Source organism: Planococcus citri, chromosome 4 (assembly GCF_950023065.1).
Source record: "Planococcus citri chromosome 4, ihPlaCitr1.1, whole genome shotgun sequence".
In the NCBI taxonomy this organism is placed as follows: domain Eukaryota; kingdom Metazoa; phylum Arthropoda; class Insecta; order Hemiptera; family Pseudococcidae; genus Planococcus; species Planococcus citri.
This window is the reverse complement of record NC_088680.1, coordinates 53,992,255-54,008,500: the sequence shown is the minus strand read 5'-3', so window position 1 is coordinate 54,008,500 and position 16,246 is coordinate 53,992,255. Positions and strand designations below refer to the sequence as shown.

The 16,246-nt window shown below is 34.5% G+C and overlaps 1 protein-coding gene across 1 annotated transcript in view; it reads left to right on the top strand.

Annotated features, from left to right (window-relative positions):
* Window positions 1–3,502: 3,502 nt before the first annotated feature.
* LOC135844089 (zinc finger SWIM domain-containing protein 5-like) overlaps window positions 3,503–16,246 on the top strand; it is a 124,603-nt gene continuing 111,859 nt past the window's right edge. Inside the window, exon 1 of the mRNA XM_065362197.1 lies at window positions 3,503–4,254. Coding sequence (XP_065218269.1) covers window positions 3,837–4,254 — 418 coding nt within the window. The 5' untranslated portion in view covers window positions 3,503–3,836. The remainder of the gene's footprint in view (window positions 4,255–16,246) is intronic.

Genomic DNA, 16,246 nt, shown 5'->3' with positions numbered 1-16,246 from the left:
TTTTGAAGCTCACAAATTCTCAAATGTATAGTTCGAAATTCGAATGTATGGTTTTAATGAAAAGTTCGGTTAAAAACGTCGAGCATTCTTGTTTCTTCTAAAAACATCTTGAAAAAAAAAGCCTGCTTACAAGTTGTGAAGCATTCAAAATTTTCATGATCTTTATCGGTTCTGCTCAAAGTACCCAAAGTCCCAAAGAAAAAATGAATCGCACGTCTCTGATGGAAAATTTCATGCTTTACAGTTTTGTTTGTCTTCATTTTTTTTCATAAGATCTTTAGCTCTTCTCATAAATTGATTTTTTGCCGGAAAATTCGAATTTTTCATCACAAAACAGTGTCCAACTTTCCCAATTTCGCTTAAAGTAGGTAAAGCAGGTATCACCTACCGAAAGGCTCCTAGAAGAAAATGAATTCTAGAATCACACTATTCTGAGAAAAAATTTTATGCTCTTTAATATTGTTCATCTTCATTTTTTTTGTATCATAAAACGTTCAATTTTCCTCATAAATTGATTTTTTGTGATAGAAAAATTGGAAATTGTTTCTATTTTTCGTCACAAGCAATGTTGAACTTTCCCATTTCTGTTCGAAATATCTCAATAACAAAGCCTTCGAGAGAAAATAAATCGTATTGTTTTAATGAGAAATTTCGTGCTCTACGATTTTGGTCATCTTCATTTTTTTCTTAAAAATCATTGTTTCTCTCCAAAATTGGAAATTTTCAAATTTTTTATGACAGAAAAAAATCATGAACTATTTCGAAACTTTTTGATGAAAAAGAAAAAGCGAGACTTTGACAATTTCTGCAAAAAGAAGGGCTTTTAGGACAATTTTTAGAAAAATAGGAAGACTTGGAATTTTTGGCAGTTTTTTGTTGAAAAACGAAACTTCTTCACAATTTTTTACAAAATAAAAAGCAAGATTTTTTGGAATCATGATACTTTTTGAACATTTTTAGCAAAAACGTGAGACTTTTGGATACTCTTAAATTTTTGAAAAACAGGCAATTGTGCTAAAAAGTATAAGCATTTACAAAGTACAGTGAAAATTTGATAATTTTACTAAAAACCAGCAATTTTTGCGAATTATTGGCAATTTTTTTCCGATAAAATGAATTTTTTTTTCAATTTTAAAGTTGGAATTGGTAATTTTGGGTTTAAAACATGACATTTGTACAATTTTTGGAAAAAAAGTGAGACTCCGGAATTATTTGCCAAAAAAGGACAATTTTTAGCAATGCTGACAAAACGAGACTTTTTGTTGATTTTTGAAAAACCGAGAATTTTTGAAAACCATCAAAGCGAGACTGAAAGTTTCAGCAAAAAGACTTTTTTGGCAATTAAATTATTGGCAAAAAGTAGTACAAAATAAGAATGAGACTTTTTTCAATTTTTTAATTAAAAAGCGACAATTTTTGGCAAAAAAAACAATACTTACTTTCAGGTAATTTTTAGACAAAAAAATTTAAACTGTTTGGAGTTTTTTTTTACGAAAAAGCAACAATTTTTGCAAGAAAAAAGACTACTCGGAAATTTTTATCAAATGTGCAACTTTTTGTGTCTAATCATTGATAGAAAGCAAAACTTGAAAAATTCTAGCAGAAGGTAGGGCTTCCGTAAACGCATCGCGGAAAATTCAGTGTACATTATAAATACTGAAAACTGAAGTAAATTGAACAATCGATAATTATACTGAAAAAATATCAGTACAGATACCCCCAGTATGAAAAGAGAAGTACTCTTGCGATGAATAAAAAAAAAAAAAATACATTTTTGAAACAATCTGTAACATGTCAACAGATCAAAGATGGCAGTATTTTTCAATGATGAAAAATTAATTTTGGTTCACATAAATTATCTACACTTTCAACAAAATTTCGATAAGTTTACTCATTAGAAGGGCTGAAATCCAAAATTAATGGTATTTTCGGATTCTATGCAAAATTTTAGTGCATTTTGATAGGTCGCACTTGAATATTTACAAAAAAGTTGTCGAAGTACACTTTAGGGCAGAGGGGAGGGGCACAGAAGGGTCGAAATTCAGAAATAATGGTATATTCGGATTCTACGCGAAATTTTATTCAATTTTGATAGGTCGCACGTGAATATTTACAAAAAAAGTTGTCGAACTACACTTTAGAGCAGAGAGGAGGGGCATAGGAGGGTCGAAATTCAAAAATAATGGTATATTCAGATTCTACGCGAAATTTTAATACATTTTGATAGGTCGCACGGGTACTTTGAGAAAAAATGTCAAACTGAATTTTGGAGTGGGGGTAACCTCTCAACCACTTCTCGGCGCCATCACTCGTCATTGTGCAGGTATTTTTCAGCCGTTTTTTCTCAGTTTGGTTAGAAATGATCTAGTCGAACTAATTTCAGAAAAATCTCTACGTTGCCGCTCATACTTATGACTACAGAACGATTCAACTATCAAAAATGCATAAAAACTGCATTCAAAGTGCAATAAAATCCGTTTAAGCCAACCCAACAAAAAAAAACAATACATATTTGGTATCTGGTGGCAGTACCCTTCTCGACCACGTTTCATTTTTGTGGTGCCGACCAGGCGACCACGTTCATAAATACACCCCTTTGAGGCTCCAGCCCCCCTATTGTGCTAGTTTGAAATATTGAAATCATGGGTTTCGGGTTTTCGGGCATCGGGGATCCCTTCTACGTTTTGCCGGATGATTTTTTTGATATGTAAAAAATTTCAGTATGGGGAAACATTTTTGCGATGTGTGGATTGTAGACTACCTATGTGAAGCTTTCAGAACACTATAAAAATTGCGCCGAATAGTGACCTACATACGATCACGAAATTTTTCCATTTTTAAAAATTCCCTCCTTCAATTTCGATTCGTCGTATGCGAAAAAGTCTAAAAATCCTCACGTCAGGCACGGCATTAGCTGTGCAAAGAACCCCGAGCCGAGAAAAATAACGTTTTAAAAATTGATGTATTACTATTTTTTTTCTTACAAATTTAGAACTCTACGCGACGATTTTATGTTGACTGTTTTTTTTGCCAGTAAATTTTTATTCGTAGATACGTTTATTATGTTTGCTCGATGAGTAAAGATGGAACGATATAAAAACCTGTGTTGAAAAAACACTTGTAACGAGTCTACGAGATATATGCGAAATATATGTATTTTTAAAGCTCTGTGGCACAAGCAGTGTATAAAGTTGAACGTTTACGTATTGACGTTTTTTTAATCGTATATTTACGCGTATTTTTTACGTAGAAGAATCACGACTCACAGGAGCTTACGATTACGATTAAATTCAAAACACTATCGCTCGCGTTCGCGTAGCAATAGCAGAAACACGGCAGCGTTAATGACACACTCGCGAGGCGCGCACTTTGGTTATCACTGCCGCCGTTAAGTTCTTCAATCTTGCTTGTCTTTGTCGGCGCTGCACCTTGCTTGCATATTAAATTGGTGGGGAATACATAAACAAACGCTGACCCGGGCAGAGGACGCGGTGCAGTACCAGATCAGCTGTACTCGGAGTACTATCTTTAACGAGCGGTGGGGATAAATTGCCTTAACTCGCGCTTGTTTCCTGTTCCTTTCGACAATTTTAGGGAATGAGAGTGGCTTCTGCGTGCGTGTTGTGTTCAGTGCTGTAGGTTGGTCGCAATATCGCGTTTGTGTATTCAGTGTTTCTGTTTAGTCCGATGGTCGTTGCTAGTTCGCTGTTGTGTGTTATTAATTCAATGTGTGCAAGAACGCGTTTGTGATTTTTTTTTTTTTTCATTTCCACCCCGAAGCAGCATTTTTTTTTGCGGCTCGAAAATTTTTTAAAAATAAGTAAATTGTGGCTATTATGTCCTCCTCCTCATCCTCGAATGCGAAGAGGTATTGCTGTTCGCGTTTCGGTTTCGGGGCATCGTCTTCTGAATTCGGCGGCGTCGGTGGATTTCTGTTCGGAAATGCGGCTTCGTCGAGTTACAGGTGTGGTGGCCCGCGTAATCCTGATTCGTTGCTGGACATTACGGCCAAAGTGGTCGCCGAAAATATACCATTCCAACGGATAGAAGAAAGATACGACCGGATACCAGAGCCTGTCCAAAGGAGGATCATATATTGGTCATTCCCACGTAATGAACGTGATATCTGTATGTACTCGTCCTTATCACGAGTACCATCCAATACCTCGTCCAGTACGGAGCATCAGAATCTAGCTTTTTACAAAGGATTAAAATTACTCGAGAATAATTGCGTCGATAATGTGCTGCAAGTTGGTTAGTACTACCGGAGGACTTAGCTCCCCATTTTTTACACTTAATATGTTTAGCATAAGTACTCGTGTATACCTACCTATACCTCTACCTATACTCGCAGTTGGAGCGTTTTCTAAGTGTGTCGTCGAGTACTGGTTTCGTATAACGGTACGAAAACAACTTAATTATCAAATTTCTTATTCAAATTAATGTCCGTGTTTACCAGCTAGAGTTTCCTTTTTCTCGTGGTACTACATTAGATACACGTTTTAAAAGAGATATATGTGATCGTATGATCATCGTCGGTGGGTTAGAACGAGAATTTGTTTTCATGGTGGAAAACCAAATGTCTCGAGGTTACTCGTATATTTTCACAGGGTTTGGGAAATTTTGAATTGGGACTGCGTCAGTTGCGAAATATTCGACTTTATTGAAAACACAGTGTTTTTTTATGGCTGTGTGTGGAATACCATCGAGGATGAGTCGATTGATTTGTTTATATATCTATGATCGATCATCTCGTAAACTAGATAACCAGTTTACACGAGCACCTTTTTTGCTTTTTTTTTCGTCATCTGAAAATTTCAACTTTTCTTACAACTAGATTCTCTCTTTATGTTCTCGACAAAGAATTTTGAGTCCCTCTTCCCCGAAGGTGGGAGGGGGGGGGGTACTCGGTTTCTATTTTCATTTTGGTTGTTTTTTCAACGTTTTGGATTCTAAAGTCACTTTTTTTTCAAAATTTTCCAAAAATTTCATTTTTCATCTACCTTGCTTAAATTGAAAAGTCGTCTTGGCCAACAATTCCCAAAAAGTCCTCCATTTTAGTAACATTGTTATTCTTGCTTTTTGTCAAAAATTCTAAATGGGTCTCTATAGCTTTTTTAAAAATTGGAAAAACAAAATGCTTTTTGGCAGAAAATTCTAAAAATTCTTAGTTTTGTACCGAAAATCATTCATGAATGTCGCTTTTTGGCCAAAAAATTCCAAAAAGTATCACTTTAACATCAAAAATTGAAATAAACTTCCGATTTTTCTGCAAAAATTGCGAAAAAGTGTCATATTTGTGGCCAATAATTGGCGAAAAGTCCTGATTTCTGTGAGCAAAAATGTTGACAAAAATTTTCATTTTTCAGCAAAATTGCTAAGCTATACTTTTTTAGCAGAAGTTATCGAACATAACCAAAAAAACTCGTTTTTACCTCACAGTTGCAATATAAACTGACTTTTTTGGAAAAAATTGCGAAGAAATGTAATTTTGTGTTGATAATTTCTAAAATTGATGCTTTTCGCTGAAATTGTCAAGCCTTTTCATGATACAGGGTGTCTAACAGTCTTTTCGATCCAGAAAGTCAGGAAAGGTTTGTCTTTTTGCCCCAAAATAGTCAGGAAAAAGTCATTCTTTTTGTCCGAAGGTCGTTCTTTTTCTGAAATTTTCAAATAATTCTGTCATTTGATAAAAACCAAGGGAAAAATGAAAACTCAATTTTTCAGAATTTTTCATTGTTGTTAGCAATAAAAATGATTGAATGCGTATAATAGCAAAAAATGAAATATTTTGTCGATGAAAACCAAAAACATGCAATTACAAATCCCCCCCCCCCACTCAAAATTGATTATTTCCATTGATGTATTTTTTTGATTACTGTTGTTGTTCTTTTAAAAATTATAAATTTTTGAAACTTTTTTGGGGCAATTTTGTGAAAATGAATGTTTAGGGGGGGGGGGAGATGACAGTAATTCAAAGGTCCTTCCAAGACCATTTTTTTAGTTTTCAGATTTTGTTAGACAGTCTGATTTTAAAATGTTCTTTTTTTTCAAAAATTACCTAATGAAAGTATCGCATTTTTGACATTTCCAAACATTTTTAAAAAGTCCTAATTTTTGCTGAAATTTTCAACGTCTTGCTTTTCACCGAATCAACGATATCTTTTTTCTTTAAACTTACAAAAATTTTCAGTTTTTGTCAGAAATTGCCAAAAAGTTTAGTAATTCTTTTACTAAAGATTGCTAAGTCTCGTTTTTAGCCAAAAATTGTTTTTTTTTGCCAGAAATTGACAGAAATTGAAAATTTTTCACATGGTCGTTTGTCAAAAATTTCCAAAAAATTTGCTTAGTAGACAGTCGTTGAACGTTGAAAAATTAAAATCCAGAAAGTTTCAATTTATAATGTTAAATAAATTTGTGTAAGGAGGGGGAGGGGGGGTAATTTTTATGCATTATAATGTTTTTCTTTCGTTATGTCACATTTTTGGTCATTTTTTTCGAGCTTTGTTTTGTTACTTGAGTTGATTTTTTTTTTTTTTTGGAGGAGATTCTTCAACTATTCGCTTGGCACCAGCACCCCCTCCCCCTCCCACCTCCTGGTGTATCTCAATGGCCTTAATTTCATACAGCGGATGTGAGATCTCCAGTGTGTGAGTCCCTCCAATTTTATATACTTATTTGTACCTATTTTGACATGGATATAATTTTTTTCATCGAGGGTGAAAACTTGGATCAATTTCATATAAACTTTTAATATCAAGTCAGATTTTTGAAAAATTGGAAACAATTTCCAAAAATTCATGACAGCATGTCGGACTTTTAAAGACAAAAATAACCTCTTAAAACCGAAAAAAATTGGTCGTTTAAATCAACAATCTCTTTTTTCTTTAAACTTACAAAAAATTTCGTTTTTTGTCAGAAATTGCCAAAAAGCCCGGTGATTAAAAATTGTTTTTTTGCCAGAAATTGCCAGAAATTGAAAATTTTTCACATGGTTCGTTGTCAAAAATTTCCAACAATTTTGATTAGTAGTTGAACTTTTAAAAATTAAAATCCCGAAAGTTTCAATCTATAATGTTGAATAAATTTTTGTATGGAGGGGGGGGGGTGATTTTTGTGCATTATTATGCAGATGTTTTTCTTTCGTTTTGTCACATTTTTGGTCATTTTTTTTCAAGCTTGTTTAGTTACTCGAGTTGATTTTTTTTTGGAGGAGATTCTTAAACTACTTGCTTGGCACTAGAACCCCCCCCCCTCCCCTACATCTCCTGATGTACCTCAGGGGCCCTAATTTTATGCAGGGGAATGTGATCAGTGAATTAGCAAGCTCCAATGTGTGGGTCCTTCCAATTTTGCATACTTATTTGTACCTATTTTGACATGGATATGTTTTTTTTTCATCGAGGGTGAAAACTTAGATCAATTTCAGATAGACTTTAAAATATCAAGTCTAATTTTTGAAAAATTAAAAACAATTTCCAAAAATTCATGACAGCATGTCAGACTTTTAAAGACAAAAAATGACCTGTAAAAATTGATCGTTTTTTCGTATCATGACTTTGAAAAACTTTTAAAAAAACTTAATCAATTTAAAGTAATTTCAACTTCACAATTCCTGACTTTCAAAATTTTTGAGAAAATCACTATTATTGAGTTGACTTGAGCAAAGAACATTCCTTCTAGAGGAGATTTTACCCCCATTTTACTCGTATATTCAAACCATTCCTTAGTATTGTGCTAGATGATGAATCAGTAAGAGGGTTTCTATTGTTCAAGCTAGTCTTATCAGTGTATTGTTTTCTTCAGAACGTTCCTAGACACTGATCCATCATCAGTATAAGTTTGTTCTAATGTTTACAGCTGTTTTTTTTTATTGTAATGTACAAAATTTTGGGAACAATGGAAACTAATGAAAATGTTTTCAATTTTTTGTATTCGAGCCATTCTTGCCTTCAGGATAACAGATTTTTTTCTGCGCAGCAGTTCGAGGCTGGGGTATTGCTTTAGTATTGAAATTTCTGGTTCGAAAAAATCACATTGTTTTATGGGAATGCTTCAACATGCGTAAATATTGACAAGGAAGTGTCACGTAGGGTAACGCGATCTGTTGTTTATGGATTTGAAAAATCACGAGCAATTTACCTGCAGCAGTCAACTTCTTTGTGAACATTTTTGCGGAGTTTATTGTGCCAGTATCGTGAACTCGTGAAAATGCTCCGAATGTTTAGTACTTACTCGGAATTATTGTACGAGTTTGATGGGTTTTGCTGTTGTTCTTTGATCGAATTTTTTTTTCATCATTTTCAAACTGCTCGGTACGAATGTTACTACGTATTTCACTTTCACGTGGAAAAAAATGCATTGTATCGATTCTATGTAATTCGATACGCTGCCAGTGTAACAGATGCGGATATTTTGTTGCCTTAATTACTCGTCAACGACGATTGTCGACTGTCGAGGGTACGTAATGTGTATAATTTTGAAAAATTTACAAGTTGCTTCGTTTTGGCTGAACTACCGTCGCATGTACTACGTATGTACTTCTCTCTACCTACTACACAGCCTGCATGTAGCAATTTCACAACATACGTATTATCTTGGTTATAATATAGGTTGTAGGTATATTCAATTAAAAATTCTTAACACAATTTCAGTGCTCGGAATAAGCATAGTTCTGTAATTATATTCTTCATTGTTGTACATTGTACATTCGTTGGTTGTAGTGTACATGGAGTTGTTCTTCAATTGCAAGGTTTTCCATCAAAATAACGTTGATTTAGGCGTATTGTTCACTCGTGTCATCCCAGAGTGATTTTTCTTCTTTTTTTTTACTTACTCTTGCTCCTTAGATGTAATTTTCAGCGGTCGTTGAATAGCTTAATGACTCGAAAGGGTAATGGTACTCGTATTTTATTAACATTTGATTAGCTTCTAGCACTTTATATTTCTCCGCTGGCTATGGCCAGTTCACTGATAACCTTAATTAATGATGTCACGTGAAAAACGCTGCACAGCAGCAACGAATCAATAATCTGGAAAATAAATTATTCTGCATATCCGATATAGTATAGTGCTCGCCCTTGTGCGTTCCCTTCGTCGTTCTGTACTGTGCTGTGTGCTGTTCATGTCGCTACTTATGACCCTCTTGTGTACCCTTTTCAGTTTCAATGAAGAGTTTCGCATCATGGTTTCTCATTGCAGTGTATTCTTTTTCACGTGTGCCAGTTCATTATTATGCAACTGGCGCGAAATGGTTGTAAAAAATGATAATGGATGGGTTTTTTGAAAATGTGGGAATATTCAAATGAGTATATAGATTTGAACACGATAACAAAACTAGAATACAGTTTTCAAAAATTGGAGAAAAAAATTGCTAAAATTCGAAAATATTTAACCTAATGAAAAATAAATACATTTGAGCAATATCGAAATATCGATAAGCATTCGTTGCCAAGGTATCTTCGTACGATTGCATTTGAAAAAATCTCGATACAAATAATCCCACTTGAGAAGACCCAACGAAGCAAAAAAAAAAAAACACCCCGGGTTGAAAGTAACAAGCCTCTGCTATTCAATTCACCGAACGAAGCCCTAAAATCTGATGAAAATTCAGAATGGTCGAAGATGAACGTATAAATCCTCCGCCATCGCCATTCTTTTGATTATACGTACCACGTACTCGTTCAAGAACACTAACAGCACGAGAGAGAGAACGAAGAAGACTTACAGAGAGATTGCGAAGTGTTTGAAAACGATTCTCCGCACAGATATCTGCCATAGTACGAGAGTGGAGTGCACGCTGCATACAGCTCGAGCATTTATAATGATCCGGAGAGACCGAAAAGGCTTTTATATGTTATTTCATGTGCTGCGTTGGCTGACGACGACGTGTAATACGAATACAGCTCGCGATGGCGTGGTGTTTTCGACATAACTATAAAGACACCCTTCTCTATTTATGCTTGAGATTTAACTGATATACTCGTATATATGTATTTGAGAAAGCTAGGAAAGATGATGTTTTCCCAAAGTGCAGATGTTTTACCATAATACCTGCCAGTCGTATGGGTGTGTTTTGGAAGAATACACGTCGCTGTCACTGGCAAAAACCAGTCAGTTGTACGCGATTTTGAAAAATTTTAACCGATTCGTCGTGTATCAGAGACAACGCTGCTAAAAGTAGGTCAATTGGGTACCCCCATCGACGAGACGATTAACAAAACAGACCTGCTGAAATTATGTATACTAAAGAAATCGTACACTCTGGCGTAGTAGTCGTAGACTGTTGGCGAACAACTTGGCGTTTTTGAATTGAAGGTATTAAGCGGCAAGGTCGCTTGATAAATGATAATTCATATCGAAAAGTACAACTTACCGGTTCAAAATCAAATTACCCTCGATCTCGATCGTTGAAATTACTGTGTTTTTCACAACAGTGCGTAGGCAGGATTACATGTGCGTAACATGCACTGCGCATAAGCGTGATCATCGTGTACTTCAAAGCGTTGATTTTCTAAATACTTATACTGATGCTGATTATAGTGGATTTTAAGATGATATTCAATTGGATAATGGCGTAGAATTAATGAATATACATGAAATCCAATTACGAGCCAGGATATCGTTGCAGGACTCGTTGATAGTCGTGGTTTGTGGTACTTATCTAATAATGAAACATTTAAGCAGGAAATGGTACGAGTAGTCGCGTTCAAAGAGATTTAGACGTTTGATGAAAACACTCCATTATCATGTGGGTGATGACATCGATATCGTATCGTATCAGTCTTCACTTACAAACCAAATTACTCGTACTCTGAGAGAAATAATTGCGTGTGAAGCTTTGCTATCTGGTGTAAAAGTACCAAGAGCAGGATGCTTTGAACTTCCTTTGTGTGCTTTTTCCAAAAATATCTATGGGGGCAAGTCTCCTCTGCTAGGAAATTTTTAAATCATTGATGTGTTTTTTACTTGAAACTTGATTATGAAATGTAATTGATAGGAACTTCACAGCATTATTTCCAAGATTTCAAAAGTATGACCCATTTTTAGGAACTCAACAGGATTTTTTCAAGTTTACAAAAGCTTGAAAAAATGTCAAAAAGTTATTTTTGAGACTTTGGCGTGATTTTAGCAAATCATTGAATTTTTTTCGCAGTTCTGAAAAGTCAGGCTTGATATCTAAAAATTTGTTTTAAGACGTGTGAATCAAGGTATCAGAAATTGGTAATTTTTTTCAAGTTCTTGAAAGGTGGACTAATTGTAAATTCGTATCTAGGTACTTGAAGTGTTGAAAATTGATCAACCTCCCTCCCTTGAGTTTTTCAATATCAGTGTCACTCGACCAGAGGCCAGCAGTTTACCAAAAATTACAACTGATTTACCTAAAGTTATTCATTCATAACTTGTTTGAAATGGCCATTGTAATTTACATAATGTCTGAAGTCCCTGGTAATTCATTAGAAATTTCATCAATTTACCAAAAATTAATTTACCTAAAATTACCTTTAGATTACCAAAAATACCAGTAATTTACAAAAAATTATCAGAAATTTACCAAAAATTACCGGTAGGTAATTTCCTTGAAATGACCTGTAATTTCCTTGAAATGACCTGTAATTTCCTTGAAATGACCTGTAATTTACCTGAAATTACCAGTAATTTACCTGAAATTACCAGTAATTTACCTGAAATTACCAGTAATTTACCTGAAATCACCAGTAATTTACCTGAAATTACCAGTAATTTAACTGAAATTACCAGTAATTTACCAAAAAAAATACTCCTGGCAATTTACCAAAATAATACCCTGGTAATTTACCTGAAAATTACCCCCTGGTAATTTACTTAAAAATTACCCCCTGGTATTTATCAAAAAAATTACCAGTAATTTACCAAAAAAAATTACCAGTAATTTACCAAAAAAAATTACCAGTAATTTACCAAAAAAAATTACCAGTAATTTACCAAAAAAAATTACTAGTAATTCACCAAAAAAAAATCACTATCTAGTAATTTACCAAAAAAAATCACTAGTAATTTACAAAAAAAAAAAAATCACTAGTAATTTACCAAAAAAATTACCACTAATTTACCAAAAAAATTACCGGTAATTTACCAAAAAAAATCAATAGTAATTTACCAAAAAAATTACCAGTAATTTACCAAAAAAAACTTACCAGTAATTTACCAAAAAATTAGAAATTTCCAGAAATATTGCCTAACTTGAACAAAATATGTAAATATCAAGAATTCATCGCGTTTTTTTTCCAAATTCTTCCTAGTCAGACAAAAACTTGTGTCACAATTTTTTTCTCAGTTCTTAAAATTCGAAACAAAATATTGTAAAATCAGGTAAACTTTCTAAATATTTGAAACTGATCAAATTTTTCAAGTTTTTCCTCCGTTGTTTCCCCTTCCACAATGATCGCGATCTATTTTTACTCCCTACCCTACCTCTTTGACTCGATCTTCGCCCTATTTATCAATTTGGTTGCCCTTTCCAAGTGGATGATGTTTGCTCTTTTTGGCTTGATCTTTGCTCGATTTCTAAACGTATGTGCCCTCATTTAGACAGTTTTAGCACATTTTGACTCAATTTTCATAACTCTTAGGATAGTGTTTGCCCATTTTTCTTGAATCTTCACCGGATTTTGTTTCAATAAAGCACCTTTGCTATTTTCTAAGATAATGTCTGCTCCCCTTGGGAAGGCCTTCTTTCGATTTTTCAATTTCTATGCCTTCTTTGGGATAGTATTTTGTCTCTCTGGGTGCATCTGTAGTTGAACTCGGTTTCTGAATTCGTCTGACCTTCTCAGAATGATGCTGTCCCCCTTTCTGTAGACAGTGAACTTGACATGTACGAATCTGCCTCAATTTCAACTTCTCAAACACTTATTTCAATAATTCTAACACGTGCCTCAAGAATATCTATACCTGGAAAAATAACGAACAGAATTGTTGTTACTGGTGCTCGTTTCAGCGGTCAATAACCAACACTGATGTACTACGAACTATTACTGCACACGTGATAAGTCACCGTTTCAAGAACGCGTGTGCATATTCGCATCAAAATACATACAACTTGTGATGAAGGTTCAGAAAAAAGAACGTGGATTCGGCGTAGCTTACATGAAGAAAGAATGCGATCATTTTTCAGGAAAATTCGCTCTCGAGCATCGCGAACGAACGAACGAACGAACTAAAAAAAAAAATGAAAACTCGATGGAATAAAAATCACCATCACGCTGCGAAAGTATAGTAGAAGAGAAAAATGCGGCTCACAGACTGAAAAAAAGGAGGTGAGAAGGAGAAGATGGTAGATCTGCGGTATATAAGTATAAAATATGTAAAAAGAAAAATAGTGAAAAGAAAATCATAAGAGAATAGTATCATTAAAAAGTTTAGTAAGGATGCCATTATATATTAAAGAAGTTTTCTGGATTTTTTTTAGGAATAAGGGGTGTATTAAAGTACAAAATGGAAGCCCCATTTGTGGCGAGAGGGAAACAAGTAATGCATTAATAATTGAACGTACGAACCTCACGTACATCAATTATTTAACCGAAGCAATCACATTGTGCGGACGGAAGATGTTAAAACATTTATATTCTACTTACGAGGCGAAGGGAGGCGGAGTGGGCGTTTTAAACATTCATGGGTTTTATGTATATGGCTTATTGTTCCAGTAGAAAAAGCGGGTACGGTGCATTAAAAGATTATCGAAAGATAATGTGGTAAGAAAGCGCATTTTCTAAGAAAAGATTCGGTTTAATGGCGGTGGATTTTTTACGATTATAACGAAGCGCTGAGCTTATTACTAACGAAAAATATACACCTTGCGGTTGACCGTCGATGTTGAAATTTTTATATTACTTATTAGAGGTGTTTTTTCTACTCTTGTGTGTGGAGAAGAGAACTTATCCGAGGGAATGTTTTTAAAACCTCGAAATGGCAGCTAGTCGTAAAACAAAAAAAAATTAGAGCCTTCAAAAATAGTACTCGTCTGTATCTATCTACACTTTATAGAGGTTTAGGTACCTATTTCTGGCTGAAAAAATTCGGATGTCTTATAGGTAGTGTGATGGGTACAGGTGCGTGATCATTGATTTTCTCACTCATATATGCTCGTACATAGTTTTATAGCGTATATTCTCTGCTCGTTGTACCTACGGTTTCGTGCAGAAATTTCATATAGGTACCCGAAGAAAAGCCAACTCTTCAAGTGTTGACAAAGAGTGAAATCTATCAATAGTGATGGTTTCTGCTTTGTCATTTAGTCGTGTATTAATTAAGGCTTTGTCGTAGTGACGTTTTATTGATGGTGTACCAGTCGTATCGTATATATATGATGTATTTATCGTTATAAATGAAACAGTACCGTCAAACGAGTCTTTTTTAAATCGGCCATGGATAAGAATATCGCCATAAGGATTGATGAGGTACCAGGTGGTGCAAGATAATGGTTCTGTCTAAAGCATTCTGTGTGCCTTGAAGCCTCCTAGCATGGGCTAAAGCAAATTGCTTCGGAGTAACTATCGCCTCTGATAAGTTTTCAGTTTGAGTAATGAATTGAAAATATGTCGATAAGCTGCATAAAAAAGCTACAACTATCGCTTAGGGTATGCTTAACTCGAAACGATAAAAGATCTAGATACGAGGTATTGAAAAATTATTTTGAAATATTTCGTTGGAAAATTTTCAAAAACTGAAATGCATCGTTGAAAGTTCTGTTCTGCTTCTACTCGTATTCTCAATCAGTATTGTCTATAGAAATTTCAAAAGCTTTTGTTTGTTATTTCCTGTGAAATATCCAGCTCATTCTTATATTTTCTGGGACTTTATTCTTGTCTTTTCTGTTCTTTTCGATGAATGATGTTTTATCCCTAATCTCACAAGATTCATCTTCATCTGTGAATCTCTTATCTTCTTCTTCTTGCATTGATTCAGAATTACCCACTTCTTCGTATACAGCTAAATATCAATTTTGCTGCTAATTTCTCCGAATGGATTCACTCATCGCTCAAACGATCAAATGCCACAATTCGATCAAAAGTAGGTAAATCTCGAATACAAAATACGAAGAAATTATGCAGATACGAATCATCTCCAAAGTAATGAAAAACGTACGTAGCATCAACGAAAAGCCCCCTCGAATTACACAAACACATTTTGTGGAAATTTTCGCAATCGAATTCCGGAAATAACCATTTTACCTTTTTTCCTTCTGTAGGGCCTTGAGCCTGGTAAAGTAAGCATATGTACGAACGAAATCCCTATTTATATTCCTTTGATATATAATTCCATTCAGTGGTAATAACGTCGAAGAATTTCGTTTATCATTTCTATGACAAAAGTGAGCTCTCTTCGATGGTTTGAGTGGCGCGTGGAAGTGAAAAACAATAAATCCTCGAGCAAAGAACTACGAGTATACAGCTAGAGTAAAGAGACTGAGTAGGTACGTACGTTAGTGGAAATCGAACTCTCTTTTTAGAAAAGTACCTACCGGGGGATTTTCATCCTTTCAAAGGTACATCTGAGAACAATACGTTTACTTAAATACTACTTACGTAAGCGATCCTTGTATAACGCACACAAGTGTTCCATTCACCTGGAAATGAAATTCAAGACAGCAGACAAGGTATACTATACCTATTCGAATGAAAAACCAAAACCATCTACAACTTACACATCGAGCGCAAAATAAACCTTCACTCGTTTGTGATTAATTAGTAACTGATTTCAATCGAATATGAAAAATTAGAAAAATTTCCAACACTACTTTGGAATCTTTGAAGCTGTTGGAACGACCTTGATACACGCAAACATTAGAAATCAACCGATTTCAAACTGATAAAAACCTAGCAACAGAGCTTTTTGTTTTCAAGCGATTTTTTTTCTATACTTTGGTTCGCTGCTGTATTCGATTAATATTGAATGGCACTGTGTGGTTTTTTCCCTTCTCTTCGCCTTTTCTCTATCACAGTTCTGTGTTCGCATAGCTGTACAGTGTGCACTGTGCAGTGTACACCGAATATTGTTTATCTTACGCAGTCTCTTGAGTAATACCGTTATTTGTGGTAATACTGATAACGTTATTTACGAACTTTATCATCGAATTGGTACGATTGGGTTTAACTGAAAATGAAAATGTTTCTGAAAGAATGCCATGTATTTGGTATTATTATTTTGTAACTCGCTACCACGTGCAAAGTTTTTCGAAATTGCCTCGTTATCGAAAAAATTCTAA